The sequence below is a fragment of the Cyprinus carpio genome, chromosome B12, assembly GCF_018340385.1.
Source record: "Cyprinus carpio isolate SPL01 chromosome B12, ASM1834038v1, whole genome shotgun sequence".
Classification (NCBI taxonomy): Eukaryota; Metazoa; Chordata; class Actinopteri; order Cypriniformes; family Cyprinidae; genus Cyprinus; species Cyprinus carpio.
The window spans coordinates 16,723,879-16,745,159 of NC_056608.1; the positions used below are offsets into that span (position 1 = coordinate 16,723,879).

A 21,281-nucleotide genomic window follows, 5' to 3' on the forward strand; every position below is an offset into this window, starting at 1 on the left:
TGGTGCATAAAGAAGATCTGTAAAGTTGCAAAGTCTCAAACCCAAAGAGATATTCTTTAAAAAAGTTAAGAGTCAACCACACACCCCTAAAACGGCTCATTTAAACACACCCCCACATGTCTACATCACAATGTGGGAAGATTTGCATAACGTTGCCCAAATGTTCACGCAAAGAAAGAAGGCCTAACCTTTGATTCTCGCTGTTGCTGCCTGCGCCATTTCGTGGAAACACTGTGTTTCATTGTGAAAGCGAAACTACTTTGTTTGGCCTTCCAAAAGAGGACACAACTATAATCAGTGGTTAAGTTGTATTTACAACACTGTTCCAGAACAGTTCAACCTAAATATTCAGATGTGTGCACCACATTTTATGAAGGACTGTTTCCTGATCCTGGGAGAGAAGACTACAGTGCTGACTGTTCTGACTCACGGTCTGTAAGTACGTTTACATGTGTAAAGGATTTGCCACTGACGATTCAAACACGAGTTTTGAGCAGTGTAGGGCAGCGGTTCTCAATTCCATGATGGAGGGCACGAGGACTTGAATTGAGAACCGCTGGTGTAGCGTAGGCTTGTTGTTTGTCGTTTCTGTGATCACAAATGCAGACATGGTTTTATGTTTACGCGGCACGATGCAACGCAACGCGTAACACACTATAAGTCATTATAATCCATAATTATGTCCCCACTGGATGCAACAAATGCCTCGTTTGTACAAACCTGATTCCAAAAAAGTTGGGACAGTGTACAAATTGTGAATAAAAACAGAATGCAATGATGTGGAAGTTTCAAATTTCAATATTTTATTCAGAATACAACATAGATGACATATCAAATGTTTAAACAGAGAGAATGTATCATTTTAAGGGAAAAATAAGTTGATTTTAAATTTCATGGCATCAATACATCTCAAAAAAGTTGGGACAAGGCCATGTTTACCACTGTGTGGCATCCCCTCTTAATTTTATAACAGTCTGCAACATCTGGGGACTGAGGAGATAAGTTGGTCAAGTTTAGGAATAGGAATGTTGTCCCATTCTTGTCTAATACAGGATTCTAGTTGCTCAACTGTCTTAGATCTTCTTTGTCGCATCTTGCTCTTTATGATGCCCCAAATGTTTTCTATGGGTGAAAGATCTGGAATGCAGGTTGGCTATTTCAGTACCCGGATCCTTCTTCTACGAAGCCATGATGCTGTAATTGATGCAGTATGTGGTCTGGCATTGTCATGTTGGAAAATGCAAGGTCTTCCCTGAAAGAGACGACGTCTGGATGGGAGCATATGTTGTTCTAGAACTTGGATATACCTTTCAGCATTGATGGTGCCTTTCCAGATGTGTAAGCTGCCCATGCCACACGCACTCATGCAACCCCATACCATCAGAGATGCAGGCTTCTGAACTGAGCGCTGATAACAACTTGAGTTGTCCTTGTCCTCTTTAGTCCGGATGAAATGGCGTCCCAGTTTCCCAAAAACAACTTAAAATTTTGACCACAGAAAAGTTTTCCACTTTGCCACAGTCCATTTTAAATGAGCCTTGGCCCAGAGAAAACGCCTGCGCTTCTGGATCATGCTTAGATATGGCTTCTTTTTTGACCTATAGAGTTTTAGCCGGCAACGGCGAATGGCACGGTGGATTGTGTTCTCCGACAATATTTTCTGGAAGTATTCCTGAGCCCATGTTGTGATTTCCATTACAGCAGCATTCCTGTATGTGATGCAGTGCCGTCTAAGGGCCTGAAGATCACGGGCATCCAGTATGGTTTTCCGGCCTTTACCCTTACGCACAGAGATTGTTCCAGATTCTCTGAATCTTTGGATGATATTATGCACTGTAGATGATGATAACTTTTTGCAATTTTTTCTCTGAGAAACTCCTTTCTGATATTGCTCCACTATTTTTCGCCGCAGCATTGGGGAAATTGGTGATCCTCTGCCCATCTTGACTTCCGAGAGACACTGCCACTCTGAGAGGCTCTTTTTATACCCAATCATGTTGCCAATTGACTTAATAAGTTGCAAATTGGTCCTCCAGGTGTTCCTTATATGTACAATTAACTTTTCCAGCCTCTTATTGCTACCTGTACCAACTTTTTTGGAACGTGTAGCTCACATGAAATCCAAAATGAGCCAATATTTGGCATGACATTTTAAAATGTCTCACTTTCAACATTTGATATGTTATCTATATTCTATTGTGAATAAAATATAAGTTTATGAGATTTGTAAATTATTCCATTCCTTTTTTACTCACAATTTGTACAGTGTCCCAACTTTTTTGGAATCGGGTTTGTAATGGGTTTTATTGTTTTTATCTTGTGTTTTATTGTTTTTATCCAGGAGAATGTGTTGTTCTTTGTGTATTTTGGCAGATGGTTTAAAGACGCTGCTCTTCTTTGTGCATTATAATACAATAGGGATGTATTTGGCTGTGGGTGCCTGCAGACCACATCTATGACTCGTTCTCGCTCCGAACTTGTGATTATAAATGGTCCAGACAAAAGAAAACATTTTGGCTCCGTTTGATAAGGAGTAATTGTAGGAAATGGAATTTGTATTCCAGTTTTTTTGAGCAATCTGATTTTCTGTTGCCAGTGCTCCTGATTGCTCAATCTAAATAAACTGAAAGGCATAAAGTGGAGCCAGTGGGCAAGACCATAATGCAGCATTCTTGGGTTGAAACATGTACAGTATTAGGCTGTATGTAGTAACATTTGAACTTGTTGTTGGCTAAATAGATGAATGTTAAAGTGCATGGGGTGCTCGGCATTATACTGGAACGTGACACATTATATTTTAATTTATGTAGTGCAGAATTACTGATGGAGTAATTGATGTAATTTTACTGAGTAATGGCATTTGGGTGTGCACATATATATTTGTTTAAGTAAAGATTCTTTGTGGTTGTGTTGGGACTGAGAGGAAAAGAAGCCAGACTATTACACTGAAACCAATGAATAATTACCTCTTTATTACTGGTGACATTTAACATTTTTATGTGAAGGCAGTTCTGATTATGTAGCGATTTTATGTTTACTGGCAAAAAAAACATCAATTAACAGAGTTCACTGTGTTATCTCTGTGCTGTTAATGCTGGGTGTACAATTTTTTTGTAGCATCTAGGAAACAGATGTAATAGATTTAAAATATATTTTGGTTATAACTTTAGGCTGGGTTGGAGTATATCGAATAACATTTGGGTGATCAGAAACTGGCAGCCCAGTTAGGAGAATTAGAAATGTTAGATATAACTGGTAAGTGAAGGTTTTGGCAGAGTGGACTGTCACAATGTAATTCAGACTTCGCAAAGAGGCTGTTTTTGAATGTTGATGCAGGTATATTAGCCATCACAGAAAAACCACAGTAAAGTGAGTTTTGTGAGCACAGTGCAGTGTAGTTTCTTGTTTCACATGCAAAAAAAGAGTGTTTACAGAGTGTTATGGTTATAGTAGCATAAAAACAGCCTTTTAAACTCAAAGAATCAGGGAGGATGGAAAATGGTCATGCAAAAATAAATTATGACTTAACATTTATAAACAGACCTCAGGGGAAAAATAAATCATAAAAATGAATTATAGGATTTTAGAGACAGTGATTTTTTTTCCTTAGCAAGAGCTGTAGCAGCAATTATTAAAATACATTTACTTAAAATCTCAAGTCACTGTATAGTACCGATACATCTTTGGCTTGTTGTATTGTGTATGCAGCACGCATATTGACAAATGTGACATTTAGCATGTTCTTTCAAGAGGTATAAAACATACTGGCAGTTCTGTACTGCTTTCCTGTGGTCTCAGGATGGTTAGTGTCATCTGTTCCCTTTAAAAAAGAATTGAGAATGCTATGCAACAGCAAACACCAAAAAACATGCCACTACTGTGGTGATCGCCCTCCCACATGGCTGACAGCCCGTCATTTCAGAGATTGAGGGTTTGAGTCTGGAATCAAATAAATGATGTGCTATGATATGTCGCCTTGAGCTGAGCTAAGTTTATGAGCCACAGCTGGAGCCGGGCTATATTTTAAGTGTCAGACAGGAATTGTCTTTAAAAATCAAACCACTTAGGACACTAACGCAAGCCAGAGCAGCATCAAAATGCTCGATTTAAACTTGTGTTTATTATCCCAGCTCTGATACAGCAAACGCTCTGTGGCTTTGATTCTGGGAAGAGCGGTGCTTAACCTTACAATTTACCATAAGCATGTGTCTAAAATCAGTTCGAAAGGCATTCAGAAAGAGGAGGACAAACAAGCACAGCGTCAATGGTTTTATTGAGGTCTTCCTCGTTCCACCAAACACTTGCTCTCCGTATCAGTCTCAAAAAAGAATTTCTTTGTCTAGCTGCAGTCTGAAAGTCCAGAAATAGTGCAGGGTTTACAAAACACCATCAAACACCTTTATTTGCAATCATTGTTTGTCCTGGAAGAAGGAAGTGGTATTTTTTTTTTTTACTTCAAAAGAAATCCCCTCTCTGCTGTAGTGTTAGCCAGACAGGTACCGGCAGCACTGAGATCTTTCTTTGTCTTCATACTTCTTTCAGTCAGAGTGAAATCATTTTTGTGATATTTTGTGACGCTCTGCTCTTTTAGTTTGTGGGTGGTGGACAGTCTATCGCTTCACTGTCAAACCCCAGTTTCATTACTCTGAGGAAGTATGAGTGGTTTCAGTGCTTACACGGACGTGACATGCTCATTCTCACCGTTTGCAGTGTTTAATGGGCTCGGGGCCAAACTGTAACCAGTGGAAACTCGGCCCTTGTTGTACTACAGTCAGCTGTCTCCACATTCCCATGGTCCCACCAGAGAAGGGCATCGAAGTCAATCTATGAAAACACACGGCAGAGAAAATGTTTGGACAGAAGCTCAGCTGAGCATCATGGGAAGAGAATACATGATACTATTAAAGGGATAGTTCAGACAAAAAATTAAATTCTGTCATAATTTACTCATCCTCATGTCATTCCAAACTCCAAACATGTATGATATTGTTTCTTCTATGGAGCAAAAACAATGTTTTTTTAAAAAGTTTTTGTTTTTTCCATACAACGAATGTCAGCGGTGCCCAGTGTTGTGTTAAAACCTCATTGTCTTTCATTGTATGGTCAAAAAACAGTTGGAACATTCTCCAAAATTCTTCATTCTTTAAAATCTTTTTTTTTAAGTTACTTAATTCAAATTTTTTCTTTTTTTTTATAAATCTACATATTTAAGTTCTTTGAAAACCATGTTGTAGGTCATTCTTTGTGGGTGAGAAACCAAAGAAACTTGTGAATTCTTGTGAACACGGTGTTGGTGCTAAGAAAAGCCACAAGCTGCTTTGGAAATATTTGCAATCAAATTTGTACGTGTTACAACCATATTTTATGCACAAATTCATACAAATAGTAATGCTATCAACTTTAGATCAAATTTGATATGTCATTATCATCCCAAAGTTTAACTATAAATATCAGCGTTTATAGAATATATTAAGCACATTGAGTACTGAACACACTAATATGTTATGTCCAGTGAGCTTGTTTGTTTGTTTGGTCTCTTTGTAATTGATTTTATCTTTCATACAGAAGGAGTTCTTCTCTGGAGTTATTTATGCATGCAGAGATTGATAGATGTTATCTGCCTCTGAGGAGACGGCCAGGAATGTTTGATTAAATCCTGTCTTCCTAAGCTATGACTTCCTATCGTTAAACGCTTAACATGTCTTGAAGCATGCCTTACTCTCACAGTAATTGCAGATATGTTGCTGTTACCATTGACTTAGTAATAATAAGCAGTTATTAAAATATAATTAATAATAATTTACACTTTCATAATTATAGCAGCAGCAGCGTGTATGACACTTATCTTGATAGATGGTGTTGGTTTCACTATGAATGCAAAGTTTTAAAACTAAAAATGGATTTCCTTCTACAGCTGTATATATGGACAGAATTGTTTCATGGATGTGTCTTTTCCAAAAACTTTCACAACTTTTATTTAGTAGCGGTTTTGCAGTTCTTGTGATGTGACAAATTAAATTGTTAAAAGTATTAATATTCCTATTATATTCCTATTTGTGGTCTCTTAATTAAACTAATAAAATGTGTATAATAATTATAAAATATTTTGAAAATTGTTGTTAGATGTTTAGATTCATAAAACATATCACTCTGATTGTCTGCATTAGTCTTCAGGATGAGTAATGCAGTGTTACTTTAATTATTTGATGACATTCATTCTTCTCTTTCTAGTGTCCAAATAGCAGATCATCTGAGTAGAGATGCTGCTTCTGGAGAAAGACAGATGTTACCTACTGTTGCATCACTTTACTGAATAGGGCCTGTCCTTTCTTAAAGCCAGGGCAAAAACACTACGGTTCCACAGTAAGAGGAAAGTTAACATACGGGCTACGAGAAAAACATCAACATGGGTTGAGTAGTTTTATAGGTCATTGCACTAGATTAGAAACTAGAGAAGTTTATATTTAACCACTAAGGTATGAGAGGCTGCATCATAAACATAGTCACAACTAAACGGTTTTGACATCAAAGTCCCTGACACCCCTTTATTTCTGGCTATACTCCCAGTATAGCATAGCATTGAGTGAAATATAATAATTTATATATAGTGAGATGGCAGTGAGATGTTTCACATCCTAGCTGTTTGTACTTCCTGTATTAGCTCTGTTGCCCAGTTAGCATCCAGGACCAGAACTTCCCTTTTAGAAGATGCTGAGTACTATTTATAAAACATTGTATAATCCTTGCACATGTTAAAAAATGGGAGACTACAAGTCTCATCTCTCATCCTCAACACATTGTAGCATTACATAAATGTCATATTGGATCCCGTTGAAATTTTAAGTATGATGACCAAATATTTAAATGAACAGGAGAGTGACTGTTAGTAAGTTAAACAACAACCAGTACTCACTCATTTGTATTTTATACCACAAAATGAAGACAAATAGCCTATTTTTATATGACTAAATGAAATACAATGTGGCAAAGAGGAGTTTAGTAGTTTGTTTCGCACCCACCAGTGCTTTATAACCTATTGTGGAATTTTGATGTGATGTAAACCACACATGATAATCTTTACTTTTGGTTTGATTTCCTTTTTTGAGCTCTTTTCCAGTAAGGTCTGTTCTGTTATAAGGCAATGTTATTCACAAACAAAGTATGGCCTTCATAATGGGACGCCCAGTTTGCTGCTGACCCCTGGAGGGTGTGTGGGTAGAGTGCCAAAGCCTCCCCCATTCAACCCATGACGTGTTCTTGACCTCAACCCGTTTCAAACTGTATTCATACAGACACTACGGATGTCGTCAACAATTAGCATTAGTATTTTAAATTAATAGGAAATTGATGGTGATTTTGAAACCTACTTGGTTTAGTGTGCTTAATATATAGCTCACATAGCTCGCTCTTGAGATCAGAGAAGCACTGTCTCTACACTGTCTTTACAGGCACAAGTGGTTCACCTTTATGCTCTTAACTATTGGTAATTTTAACTTTGTGGACTCTGTGGCCAAAATGCAGATAATCCTCCACTATTACTCTAGCTAACCACAGTATTTTGTGTGTGTGTGTGCAGTGCTAGAGCAGCTGTTGGAGCAGCTGCAGAAGTTCCTCAAGATCCTGGATGGAGAGAAGCTGAGTGGAAATGCCAAAGTGCAGAAGAGCCTTCTGGCGGAGCTGCTGCAGTCGTACAAGTCTTCCAATGGTACATAAATAACATCGTAATAATGTCTACACTAATCATCTGACTCTATGCCAGACAGTGCTTCTCAAACTGTGATCTACAAACCATTGGTGGTCCATGAAAAAAAGGACCACCAAAAAGAACTGGCAATTAATGAATTGAGTAATTATTTAGTATACAACCGTTCAATAGTTTGGGGTTGGTATTTATTTAAAAAAAAAAAAAAAATTATTTGATCAAAAATACAGCAAAAACAGTAATATTGTGAAATATTATTGCATTTTAAATAACAATTTCCTATTTTAATATATTTTAAAATGTAATTTATTCCTGTGATACAAAGCTGATTTTTCAACAGTCACATGATTCTTAAAAATTATTCTAATATTGATTTGGTGCTCACAAAACATTTCTAATTATCATCAGTGTTGTGCTGCTTAATATTTTAGTGGAAACTGTGATAAATGGTTTTCAAGATTCTTTAAAGAATGTTAATAGAAGCATTTATTTGATATTGAATTCTTTTTTAACATTATAAATGCTTTTACTGTCCTTTTATGGTTAATTTCTAAATGATCCTTCATCCTTACTAAATTAAAGTATTTCTTTCTTTTAAAAATCTTACTAGCCCCTAACTTTCAACAGTACTTTACATTAAGATTATTTCAGCTTCGTTAGCTGATTTCCTTCTGATCTGGGGTATCCACAACTTTTTTTTTTTTATTGTTAAGTCAGGTTTACCACCTTAAAAATGTAAGTGTAATGTAATCTATGGTTAACGCACAATTATATGACAGACCTTCTTTTGTGCTGCTCATGTAGGAGCACTCTACTGGTACAAATAGAAAGTAGCAAAAGGTTCAACAAATGTACAGTTTTATTTACAGTATATGTACTTAAGAATGACACTTGCATAGCACAATTGTCCTCACAAAGAGCAACAGTTGTGTGTACAATTATAGCCTCTTGTGTTGTTTAGAGAATCTGCTCTGTTCTGTCTTATTAAGGAGCCCGTAATTTTGGTCCGTGCATGTGCTTCTTTCTTCACACAAGCATGGCTGTAGGTTTTTCATGTTCTGGTCTTGGGCTTGTGCACTTCCTCCCCTGGCTTCAAACTGTATCATTTTCCAAGGCTGTTTTTATCCTCTAGGGACACTCACTTCCTTTTAGTAGCAGCTTATAAATAGCTTTCATTTCCATCCTCCAAATCCCAGTCTGTTTTCACTGTGCCATCGAAAAAATTTTTGGCTTCATCACAGGATTTTATTTCCCCCAAAAAATGCATTAAAGCTGTGTGACCTGTGGACTTCCATGTTCCTTGTTGCCATGGTAACATCTTGTCCCGTATGCTTAATCTAGTGTATCTGAATTATTTTAAAGATCCAAAATAACACCCTAAAATGTTATCTGTAGCCAAGCAAGTGCTATAAAACCATATCCTACAGGCTGGGACTAATTCAGCACTTTTATTTTGATAGAATATGACCTCTCTATGTCTCCCACTGGCCTGTCTTTGATGTGTATAAAAGGAGGGGCCCTGGAGATGTCTTTGGACCCTTACACAAGAGAAGTGTAGCACAAAACTCTCACTGTTCTTCTCTATAACAGACATCTATTACACGTTCAGTAAAATGAGTGAGAGATAAAAGGGTCCAGAATCTGAAAAAGCATTAAATATGAGATGAGGGGGAGGAAAAGTCAAAGAAGTCCTAGAAGTTCCAGGCAAGGTTATTTGAGTGGAGCAGAGTATCTTTACTCCAGTAAGTTCACAGTGGCCCCAAAAAAATTTGGACAATTAGGCCACACTTAAAGGGATAGTTCACCAAAAAATGAAAATTACCCCATGATTTACTCACCCTCAAGCCATTCTAGGTGTATATGACTTTCTTCTTTCAGACGAATATAATTGGAGTTATATTAAAAAAAAATGTCCTAGCTCTTCCAATAATAGCAGGGAATGGGGATTAAGATTCGATATAATTGTAGTTGTGTTTTGAGATTCGATAGTCCAAAAAGTGCTCCACGTGGCTCCAGGGGGTTAATAAAGGCCTTCTGAAGTGAATTGAGAGTGAGCACCATTTTCTCGGGAATGCACATATGACAGTTAGCAGAAGCTAGAGATTACAGTTTATAAAGTTTAAATATGGATACCCGGGAGCCATTTGGAGCACTTTTTATGATGGATGGATGCACTTTATTGGACTTCTATTGGACTATTGAATCTCAATCCCCAATCACTGATCCAGGAAGATCCAGGACCGTCTTTAATATAACTCCGATTGTATTCATCTTAAAGAAGAAAGTCATACACCTATAGGATGGCTTGAGAGTGAGAAAATAATTGAGTAATTTTTATTTTTTGGGGAAACTATTCCTTTGAATTTATTAAATAAATAGGCAAATAAATAAGTTCCTCAGATTCACACAGGTGTCCTAGAAGAGTAACCACAGGTGTAGATCATCACATCAACTATAAACATGTCCCACTAATGTTTGACCAACCATAAAATGTCCAAATACTTTTTACCTTGAATTCAGATAATATTTGTGTTTTATCAATTAAAACATAACAAACTTTTTTTTTATGTGAAATTTTTTACTTGAAATCTCTGTGTGTTTTTTTTTTCTGTAAAATAAATACCCCTTAGTTTTTTTTTTTTTTTTTTAGAAATGCTTGATATATAGGTATCACATATAAAGGTATCTGTTGATACTGGATGTTTAATTGTGCATGATCATTTCCTAGATTTTTTAAATATATTACCTTTGCCATCATCTAATGCTCACTCAAAGTTGGTTTTAAAAACACATATAAAGAAAAATAACAGTGCTAAATGTAATCTTTCATAAAGTACATTATAATGCTGTGGTATCTAGTACTAGTCTCCTAACAATTCATGAATAATTTTACCTTTTTGCAAATTTGTGGCAAATTCATATGAATTTGTACAATCTCATTCATACATATTCATACGGATGGGATACATGCTGGGATAAATGCCAGCACAAAAACCTATAATTGTGGAATCATGTGAGAAAGCTTTTAACAAGATTCAGCTTTAAACAACATTTAAAACAAGATTCAAATTTGTAATCCAATCTTTAATGATGGTTATTTTGCAGGAGGAGATGAAGAATACATCTACATGAACAAGGTCATTGTCCCATGTCAAAACCAAGACAAAACAGACAGAGGTGAGTATATTATCTTCACCGTAATTGACTTACAGTAACTTTTGCAGGTGTGAGGATGAAAATGGCCCCTGATCTGCAAACATGCCTGTCACATATCACAGTGTTTTATCTTGTTTTTGACAGCATCGCTGTGAATGTCTGTCATGTTTAGGGGGTGACCTGGTTATGGCTGAAGTGTTTAGCCCCCCTCCCCCTACTCTTCACCATTTCCTGTCTGTTTCTCAGTAACTCCTGTCCTCCTTTTGCTCTCTTTCTGTCAGACCCCCATCTGAGGCCAAGCTGCTTTGTTTAGATTTCACTGAAGAATGAGAGTAACAATAAAACCAGACTTAACATTCACACCGCAGTCCTCTGTGCCAAAAAGATACATGCATGACTAAACTGTGGTGGCGTTCTTTGATCAAATTCACAAATGGCACCATTTGAATAAACAGCTTATCAAGAGAACAACCCTTTGAAGTTCAGTATAATGCCTTTTATTTTATCATTTATTTCAAGCACAACGATTTCATCATTTCCTGCCCATATGTGAAAATTTCCCCAACCTTGCGTTTATTTGCATCTGATAAATCTATGATAAAAATCAAGTGCGATGAGTGACTTATGTGACACAACATGCAATAGCTCATGTAAACCAATTGAGAAATGTACAGTGGTGGCCAAAATGATTAGAACACTAGTATTTTCACCAGCTAAAATATGGTTTTAAGTCAGTTATTTCTGTCTTTTGCTGTAGTGTTTCAGTAGGAAATATCTGTTTACATTTCCAAACATGCATTTCGCCATTAATTTTAAGTATTTGCACAAGGATTCTGACAACAGCCAGTGCTCCACACAGAGATCTGATCTCATCATCATCCAGTCTGTTTGGAGTGACATGAAGAAACAGAACAAACTGAGACTGATTAAATCCAAAATAACTGTGGCAACGTCTCCAAGATGCTTCAAGAGACCTACCTGCAAAGCTACAATGCTGTTAAAACTTTTCGGCACTTGTGTAAAAATGCTGTAAAATGAGGATGCTGTTAAAAATAGATTTTCAGTTAACTTCTATTAACTAAATTAAATCAACATTTGGTGTGACCATCCTTTGTGTTTAAAGCAGCTTTTGCCCTAGTTTTTTAGGTAGCTTTGGAGATAGGTCTCTTGAAGCATCTTGCAGACGTTGCCAAAGTTCTTCTGGATTTAGTCTGTCTCAGTTTGTTCTGTTTCTTCATGTCATTCCTGACACATTACAGCAAAAGCAAAAAGAAATAACTGATTTAAAACCATTTTTAGCTGGTGAAAATACTAGTGTTCTAATCATTTTGGCCACCACTGTAAGTGGTGTGGGTAAATGGAATTTAAGTGAAAAGCAGCACTTCATGGTGTCTTGACTCTTTGGTGACTCTTAGCCCTTGCTGTGCGGGTTTGGTATTCGCCTTGCGTTCCTACGGCAACCCAGATGTTACCGCTTGGAAAGGAAGTCAAAGGAATGTCTGATGGGAAGCCACTGAATATGGCCATCAGCTCCAAGAGACTGCCGCAGGCTATGCAATGTTACCAGAGCTGAGCCGCTAGCATATGCAAACAGTGGTAGATGAACAACAGAATCAATATGTTTACTTGTTGCTTGCAAGCACATTTGTTCAGTGCTTCTTATTGCTGAACTTGATGAATCCTTTGAGAAGTCTTCAATCTATTTATTAACAGCAACGTTTGTTCTGTGTGAAAATCAATATGCTCCTCAGACTACAGACCAGAAGCCAATGGAGAACCAGGTAAACACATCTCTGTGAAGAACCCACCAGAGCCTCCACCTCCCAGACCAGTAAGTGACTCATTTCAACTTCATTTAAACATTATTTACAGAATGACAAAGATGCAAAAAGATTACAAAAACAGATTCATTTCACACTAAGTTTGTTTTGAAATGCTAGTATGACACCAGTGTTGGGTAATGCATCACAAGTAATGCAAGTTACTGTATGTAATCAGGTTGTGCAGGTCTTTTTCAAGTGATTAATGCAAGTTACTTTGTTTTCCCATTTATTGACTGACATATCTCCTGACCCCATTGGGAGTGAGGTGAAGAGGCACAGAGGCCCTTATGGGTGCCATAAATAAAACTGCTTTTTTTGTATTAAAAAATAAATAAGCAAGTCCAGCCCAGGTGACAAAAAGTAACACAATAGTAACATACCAAGTTACTCTCCATAAAAAGTAACTAAGTAACACAATTAGTTACATTTAATGAAGTTACGCAATATTGTAATGCATTACTTTTAAAAGTAACTTTCGCCATCACAAATGCAACTCTATATAATTTACTATTAGTGTTGGGCAATACGGTATAGATTGAATAGTCAAGCTATATTTGCAGTTATTTTCTGTGCATATCATAATGATTTTAACACATTTTTTAGTGCTTTTCAGTTAATTGATTTATTATTCAAATATTCAGTGATTGAGCAATCTGTGAATTAGTAATTCAAGAATCAATGATTTGTTTACATCATCACTAACAAATGTTTATGGAAGTCCAAACGTAGCATTTTTTTCATATATTAAATTATTTCAGTTAAATATATGTTGCTTAATATTTTTTTATTGGTTCATGTAAAGGTGCAAAATTTAAAATATTACACTTCTATATTATTTTTATTATTATGTTATTTTTCACAGTGTGAATAACATTCAATTATTATTTTTAACTAGATTTGTACTTTATTTTATATAAACATTAACTATTTTGATTCTATTTAATTGTGGTTTGGTTAAAAGAAACCAAAGCAGAGTAAATACATTTTGTGATGAATCTAATCAATATACATTTAAAAAAGCAATTTTTTTTAGCTATATCGGCCTTTCAATCTCACTATCTACAATGCAAGACACTGTGGTCCTGCTGTTATTTATTATCTGCTGTTTACTTTCATTTTGACCACATATTTGTTATGTATCTGTTTCCCACGCTCGAAAAATGGCTGTGTTTAAGCCGCAAAGTATCCAAATAACTAGTCGATAATGAAGCCTACCTTGATTAGAAACAGTAAATCTCCTAAAAGATAACATACTCATTTTCAACAAATGATAGAAATTCAAGTAAGGAAGCAAAAACGTGGAGTTTCTGGGTTGAAATACTTTGTAGCTCCTGTATCTGCTGTGGGAGTCTGCAGTCGGTCAGGCATACAGACAGACAGGAGGATGGAGAGTATTAGAGCTCTCCAGTGAGAAGTCTTTGAACTTCAGACCCATCTGCGGGGTGCTGGGGCTGATTAACAGCAGCTGCACAAGCGATCGGGGAGCTGTTTATAGAGGCTGGAGAACCGCAGTTAGAAACACTTGTGCGTGTGCATACTGTAAATGTGGCTACAAGAAATGTTAGGCGTGTTCACATCTATTTATTTATTAGGTTTTCTCATTTGCCGTTGACAGTATGCAAAGAGAGTTGCATATCTTTTGTGCTCAACTGAAGAAAGAAAGTCATACAGGTTTGAAACACTTTGTAATATACTGTTTCTTTAATTACAATTGCAAATAAAATAACAGATTGATCTCCAATCCCTAAGGTGGATAATTAGCCTCTACTGAATCTTCTTCCACACATTCCACATTGGCGTCCATCTCCAGGGCTTCCTCTGCATCGCGTTCCTGCTGTGCATCTGTGCTCTTAGGCAGTCTGAGTAAGCAAGTCCAAAGCGAGCCAATTTTTGGAAAACCCGTCATCTGTCTACGAGGCTTCCACTTGTCACCACAAATTACATATTCCAGGGTCAAATTGCGGTTGACGGTGAATGCAGAGTTAGCCCTCACCATAGCCGTGAAGAGGGCGCCCCTGCTATTGACGTAGTGTCCCGGCATGGCCGTCCATTGACCCGTAGTTATGTTGTAGCAGTCCATGAGGCAGCGCAGGAAGTCATCACAGGGGCCGTTCCTCATGACATACAGGTTGTCGCCATGAGCCACCATGCAGTGTCCGTAACTCTGAGGCTTGACCATAGTGGTGACCAGTGTCCATTTGTCATTTTTAGGTGCATATTCATAAACGTCTGTAGTATCCGGTGGCTTCCAGAAACACACAAATATCCTACGCCTAGCAACAGCATTAGCAGCCGCAGCCACCGAACGAGGTGCGTGCTTGCAAAATGTCCATGTGCCCGTAGAAACATCACACACTTCTACAGAGGACATAATCGTTTTGTCAAATTCACCTCCGATGGCGTACAAATGTCCGTGGTGACCCACCAGGGTAAAGTTATACCTAGACTGCTGAGGACCATCAAACACATTCCAAGTGTTGGAATCTGTGTCATAACAGAAGCTCAAGTCAACAGTTTCCAAACTAACTCCTCGCACTCCACCAACTATATACAGTCGGTTCTCCACAACAGCCACCCCGGCCATAGAGGTGCTGGCGTCTGTTGGTAGATCAGTCAGATATTTCCAAGCACCCGGTTTTTCATCGAGATAAAACACCGTCCTGTAGCAGTCCTGCAGAATCTTCATGGATGGCGAATGAGTCCCTAGAGCGATAAACGATGCTGGTGAAAGCGACTCAATGTAGCAGATCAGCTCTTCTGGAAGTGCTTCGAGAGCATCTTGAACATCGCTATAAGCATCACAAATGAACACTGCAGCGCTGTGAAACAACCTCCACAAGCCATACACCGCTGCTGTGTGGTACAGAAGAATGCAGTTGTCGGTATCAAGAAGGTCTATCAAGTGCTGGACCAGGACGTCGATTTGGAGGAAGGCCGCACACTCGGCAGCCTCCACGATCTCGTCTGGGTCTCTTATAGCAGGGCACTCACCCCTGGAAACTGCCATGGCAATGAGGAAACCCCTGGCTTTCAAGCCTCCCTGCAGGTGGAACTCGTTCAGCTGACTGTCCTTCATTCCAGAGCGGAAGAGAGCACGGAAATACTCACAGTTCTGCCCCAGGACAGCCCTGTCTATGGTGAAAATGCTCTCTTCAACCCGTACTCTCAGAATTCCAGTGGACTCTTCAACTTGTTCTTCACTTTCATTCCTGCTTTGACCCAAACTGCAAGGGGGCCCCATAACACCTCTCTCTTGCCTGTTCGTACCCAGATTACTCTGTTCATGAACCATAAAGTTAGACTTCGAGTCAGTTAGTGTTTCTGTTTGGATTTGACTTGTAAACACGCTACAGTCTCACAGCTACTTGCTTGACTGAAAATAGCAACACACTAAAATAGCAATAGGCCACAGACTTCAAAATAGTAGTCGTAAATGATCAGCACTAATGCTACAAAAAGTTCTAATGTAATTCTGAATTAATGCAGTTTAAATTAAGTTGATTTGATTTAACAATTGAATTAAATAATTAAGCTGTTATTTTTTCCCATAGTTGACTTAGAATGATTTTAATAAAGACAGAAACCCATAAATGAAGTGATGACAGTAGTTCAGAAAGTCACTCCTGTTTTTAATAAGACTAAAAAGATTATTTTCCTTCAGTACCCTCTCTACCTCAGAAGTGTTTTGGCCCTGGTGAGTTCCATTTTTTTCTTCACTAAATTTTTGGCATGGGAACGGGGGGATTTTCCATGTTCTGGGTGTTCTTTTGGTCTCCTGCCTACATGCATTTTTTTGCTTTTGGTCCCAAAGACTGGTGCTTTATCATTATTTATGTCTTACTCTTGAAATGTTTCCTATATAGACCACATTTTTTTCTTTACTCTTTTTTTCTTTTTAACAAGAAGATGGTGTGATTTGTGGATTAAATTATGAAAACAAGCCTTGGGTGGAGTTCAGTCTCGACATACAGTACTAAGGGTTTAGGATTTGTCTTTTACTCACAGTGATTTTTATATCCAATTAACAGCATATAAACAGATACCACTTTTGTCATGTTGATTTTGAGATGTGGACATGGTCTTGACCTTCAGCAGTGGCCGGAGAAGAAGCGATACAGAGTTGTAGCCTTCCCTGAAATGCCTTCACTTTCTTTTTAATCATTGTCAGATGCCTGAGGACTCAGCACACTGTTTTCTGTTTCAGAGATTTTATGTTGAGTGTCAGAGTAGGGAGGGGGGGGTGAGGGGTGAAAATGTGGGGGTTGTGAGTTGGGGTTGATGTGAGAAAAACAATACTTTCTACACAGTTCAATCAACATGTTCCTTCTTCTTTAGGCTGCTCTTATCTTCCCACCAAAACCCTAATATATTTTGTTGGTCCCTTTACATTTGAGAACACATAACTCTTTGACTTATTGAAGCGGAGCCTCTAGCAAGCTTTTGCATTCAACTTCCTGTGTCCTTGACATCTAGTTGTTTATACACTTGCCTTGCCATCACTTAGCATGGCTGTTCGCCTCACTTCTGCTTTCGAGAAGCACAAGCATGTCATGTCAAACAGGAGGTTTCAATCCAGCCAGTTAGTATAAAGTATAATACAAGCAAGAAGAGATTTTCCCAGCCGTCTGTCTGTAACCTCTTGTCATCATTCAACTTTATGGTTCACAAGCTACCGCTAGCACTAATTAGCCCTGTGTGTGTGTCTCAGTGTGTTTTGTGTGTCATAAGGAGAGGATCAGTGTTCAATTTGCCCTGGGGCTGTCATTGCATTGTGGGTATCAGTGGGGAATTTAGTAATGTTATGAACCGGCTGATTTGGGAAACCTCATCGCTAGCTCCACACCCTTTTAAAACCATTATTCCTGCAGGCAAACATGTGTGGAATTCCTTTTCTAGCTGAGCAGGGCTGAGGTCAGAGAGAGAGAGAGAGATCAGTTTCGAGGAAAAATCTCCCTTCGGTCAGAAAGAAAAGCCCACATGAAAGACAGGTGCAGAAACGACTAGTTAAGCTCTTGAGAGTCCCTCTATTTGATTCATTACATGGGAGTGTGTTAGAGATGTTCAGCTTGGATACAGTCTCTGTGCTTGTATACTTTGCATATTGTGTTTATGAAGTCTGCTGAAATAATCAGCATAGGTCTCCATGCTGGATCAGGCTGGTTTATGATGGTTTATTGGTGGTCTAGCTCCAGCATAGTCATGCAGTTAATCAGCAAAACGTTGGCAGTAAAGCTAGTTGACCAGCATGGTGTGGTGAAGCTGGCTGATCAAAAATGTCTTGCGTGTCATTCCTTTTTAAAATTAACTTATTTTCTTATTACACGTTCCTGATTTTTTATTCTAATACTACATTAGATACAAATTTTTGGTCACACTTTATTTCAAGGTCCAATTGTCGCCATTAACATTCATTAACTACAACTTTTGCCTCAATAAACTCCTAATTTGCTGCTTATTAATAGTTTGTATGGTAGTTGTTAGGTTTAGGTAATTAGTAGGATTAGTGATGTAGAATATGGTCATGAGGAATAAGTACTAATAAGCAGACAATATGTTAATAGGCATGCTAATAAGCAACTAGTAAACAGTGAGAGTTGGTCCCTATACAGACTTACTTTTTTATTTACTCTTTAATTGAATTAAATTTTTTAAATATATTTATTTAATAAAATCACATTCAGGAGACCAGCATCCAACGTAACAGCATTTTCAATAGGAAAAACATAAAAGTGGCATTATAATTCGATGAAATAATCAGTATGTTGACATAAATTTATCTCTTCCTCTCTTTATCTCTGATGTTAATTATCTTTCTCTTTTTTTCTCATTCTTTTTATCTCAGTGCAACATGGTAAGGGAGCCGTTTCCTCTTCCACCAACTCCTGCTCCTGCGTGTATAGAGACTGAAAGTTACTATGAAGATCCACAACCCTATGATCCTATTAGCATCAATGGTATGTCTCAAATTGGGTCCAAAGTTGACCTAAATACACATTATCTTCTATGGTTTATTCTTTACTTTGACGTTCATGTCAAGCCATTTATAACCTGGTTAAAAAGGATTTTTCCAAAGATTAGGTTAGTGATTTGTGGCTTTTTATTTCCCTAAACATTGTCCTTCTCACTTTTGTCTTACGAGAGGGAACCTTTGGTCATTAAGTGCTCTGTTTTAGCTCCGTCCCACTTTAGTCTACAGCTTTACTGTGATACAGAGAAGCCTGCGGGCAGGGAACACAGAAAACAGTGATGGTCTTTGTTCAATGGTAGCCGGTTCTCTGGCTCTGGACACACAGTGACGGAACATTGACCGTGAGCCCAGGAAATGTGGCCAACAGTGATGGGGCATTTGGCTGGGGTTGCAGAGTTCAGCCCAGCGAGGGGACAATCATTTACAATATTCTTCAGCAAATGACGTCTCTTCTTGGTCAAAGGATACAGAGGCATTAGCATGCAGCTGTGCTGTGTAATATCAACACACAAGGGCTGTGCATGGCCAAAATCTGATGTTTCGGCACTTGTTTCGGCAGCTGAAATCAAGCCAAACCTCATGGTTTAGGATGAGTGAAGTGAATTTCTAGTTGGATGCATTTTGACAGTGATGAAACCCTTGAATAATACAAGCAGTGATGCTGCTGGTTGCATAAAAACCACAAGACACAAATACTTAGTGCAGCCCCAAAATATCAGTATTGCAATACTAATGAACATTTCTCATGCATCAAATGCACTTATTTACTCTTCCTGTTTCTTTCCTGTGACATGTAAGCCACATACGGTTTCACTATCTACAGCTTCTCACCTGATCTTTTTTTCTCTTCCTCCCTTATAGCATTTCCCCTTTTATTGTCCTCCTGTGTTTCTATAGATTTTGGGTGCTTTGCCATCATCACAGGGGTCAGGAAGCACATAGAAGCTTCAAACAGTGGGGTCTATGCTGTGATCACTCGGGGTATCTATCTCTGTTTCTCTCAGTGTACATCAAGAGAGAAAAACAATCAAACAGCACTAACTTTATAGGCTGCGGTGAAGTGCACGGCTCCAAGAAAAACTCATTGTTTAATGCATCCAGACATAAGGCTGCTGACTTTGCATGTGCTTGCTTGGTTAAGAGCATGCCTGCCATATTCATGATGTACTCTTACTTCTCTGTGCCCCAAAGCTCTCAGAAATACTTTTATCTAGACTAAACTATCTAGCCAAACCTATTAAAAAACAATCATTCCCCCCATCATGTTCTGATTTACTAATCCTCATCTCGTTCCTTTTGTTTTCCACGGAAGGAACTCACACAGGACTGAAAAAAACAGAACATTTTTCCCTCACACAATGCTAAATTCAACAGAATTTGTAGGGAATTACTTGCTATTTAGAGGATTTGTACTTTCTTTTATCCCAAATCTTTTTTGTTTTTTCTTTTTTTTAATTCAACAAACATTCTAGCCATTCTTTCTTTATTTATTTATTTATAAAGAAGTGACGAAGGGTAAGTCCACTGCGCAGCACCAGTGGCCGTCTCCTGAGGCATCCATCGAGCTAATGAAAGATGCACACATCTGTGCCTTCCTCTGGAGGAAGAAGTGGCTTGGCCAGTGGGCCAAACAGCTGTGTGTCATTCGTGAACATCGTCTCTTGGTATGTGACATCATTGCTTATGTCAGTGACACCCATTTCCCACCCATAGCTCATCTATGATATGAATGTTTACACATAATATTTACATGTATTACTAATACTAGTAGTAATTATTTACTTAAATGTTTTAATATGTCCTTCAAACAGACAATTAAGTCAACATAAATAAAAAATGATCATATTTAATTTCTTAATGCACATTACTGGTCTACCTGTGTATGGTTTACTGTTGCACATAATTATGAAGAATACAAGTTTGTCTCTTTGCAATCTTTAATCAAAATGTAATAACTTGTGCCACCCCTAAAATGACTTTATTTGGATGGTGTCACCAAGACCTCTTAAAGACCTCGAAATCTCTTCCCTTCATCCACTTCTCGGAACTTTTCACGATTCAGTCAATTTTCAGGGAAAAAAAATCAAGTTCCACCCATAAAAATCATTAGAGAAGAAAAATCTGATTTGCATCTAACATTTACATTTATGCATTTGATTTTAAGTTTCACTCAATTATGTATTTTGTTTAGTTAAATTTGTTTTGATTTTATTTTATTTTTTTTAATGCTACTGTGTCCAGTGCTACAAAAGCTCAAAGGATCAGACTCCACTGCTGGATATCGGTCTGCTGGGCTGCAGTGTTGTCTACAAAGAGAAACAAACTAAGAGGAAAGAACACAAGCTAAAAATAACCCCACTGGGTGGAGAAGCCATCGTCCTGGGACTGCAGAGCAAAGAGCAGGCTGAACAGTGGCTAAAGGTGAGGGCCAATGGGGTCTGGCACATATAGATGAATAACCAGTGTTCTGTCTGTGCAGACATTGTTTATAACCTTTCATCTTTATTCAAGGTTATTCAAGAAATTAGTCCGAAGAATACTGCAGGATCTGCTGATGTAACTGACTCTCCAACACTCATCTGTACTAAGGTATGTTAGATTGGGTTGGTTTATTCTCTGATTGATTTGTGTA

General features: G+C 37.9%; 2 protein-coding genes across 2 annotated transcripts in view; one reads left to right on the forward strand and one right to left on the reverse strand.

Moving 5' to 3' along the window:
* The window catches only part of afap1l2 (actin filament associated protein 1-like 2), a 34,551-nt gene that overhangs the window by 6,298 nt on the left and 6,972 nt on the right, over positions 1-21,281 (forward strand). The window contains exons 2-8 of the mRNA XM_042735709.1: positions 7,577-7,705; positions 10,808-10,879; positions 12,610-12,689; positions 18,524-18,658; positions 20,122-20,313; positions 20,891-21,070; positions 21,161-21,238. Coding sequence (XP_042591643.1) covers positions 7,577-7,705; positions 10,808-10,879; positions 12,610-12,689; positions 18,524-18,658; positions 20,122-20,313; positions 20,891-21,070; positions 21,161-21,238 — 866 coding nt within the window. The remainder of the gene's footprint in view (positions 1-7,576; positions 7,706-10,807; positions 10,880-12,609; positions 12,690-18,523; positions 18,659-20,121; positions 20,314-20,890; positions 21,071-21,160; positions 21,239-21,281) is intronic.
* Positions 14,233-16,040, reverse strand: LOC109099983 (kelch repeat and BTB domain-containing protein 13). The gene has a single exon (XM_042735707.1). The coding sequence runs from the start codon at positions 15,971-15,973 to the stop codon at positions 14,426-14,428; it is 1,548 nt and encodes a 515-aa protein (XP_042591641.1). The 5' UTR covers positions 15,974-16,040; the 3' UTR covers positions 14,233-14,425.

Bases quoted from the DNA above. Each gene is read 5' to 3' on its own strand.
- LOC109099983 (XM_042735707.1), bottom strand. From the start codon at position 15,973: ATGGTTCATGAACAGAGTAATCTGGGTACGAACAGGCAAGAGAGAGGT.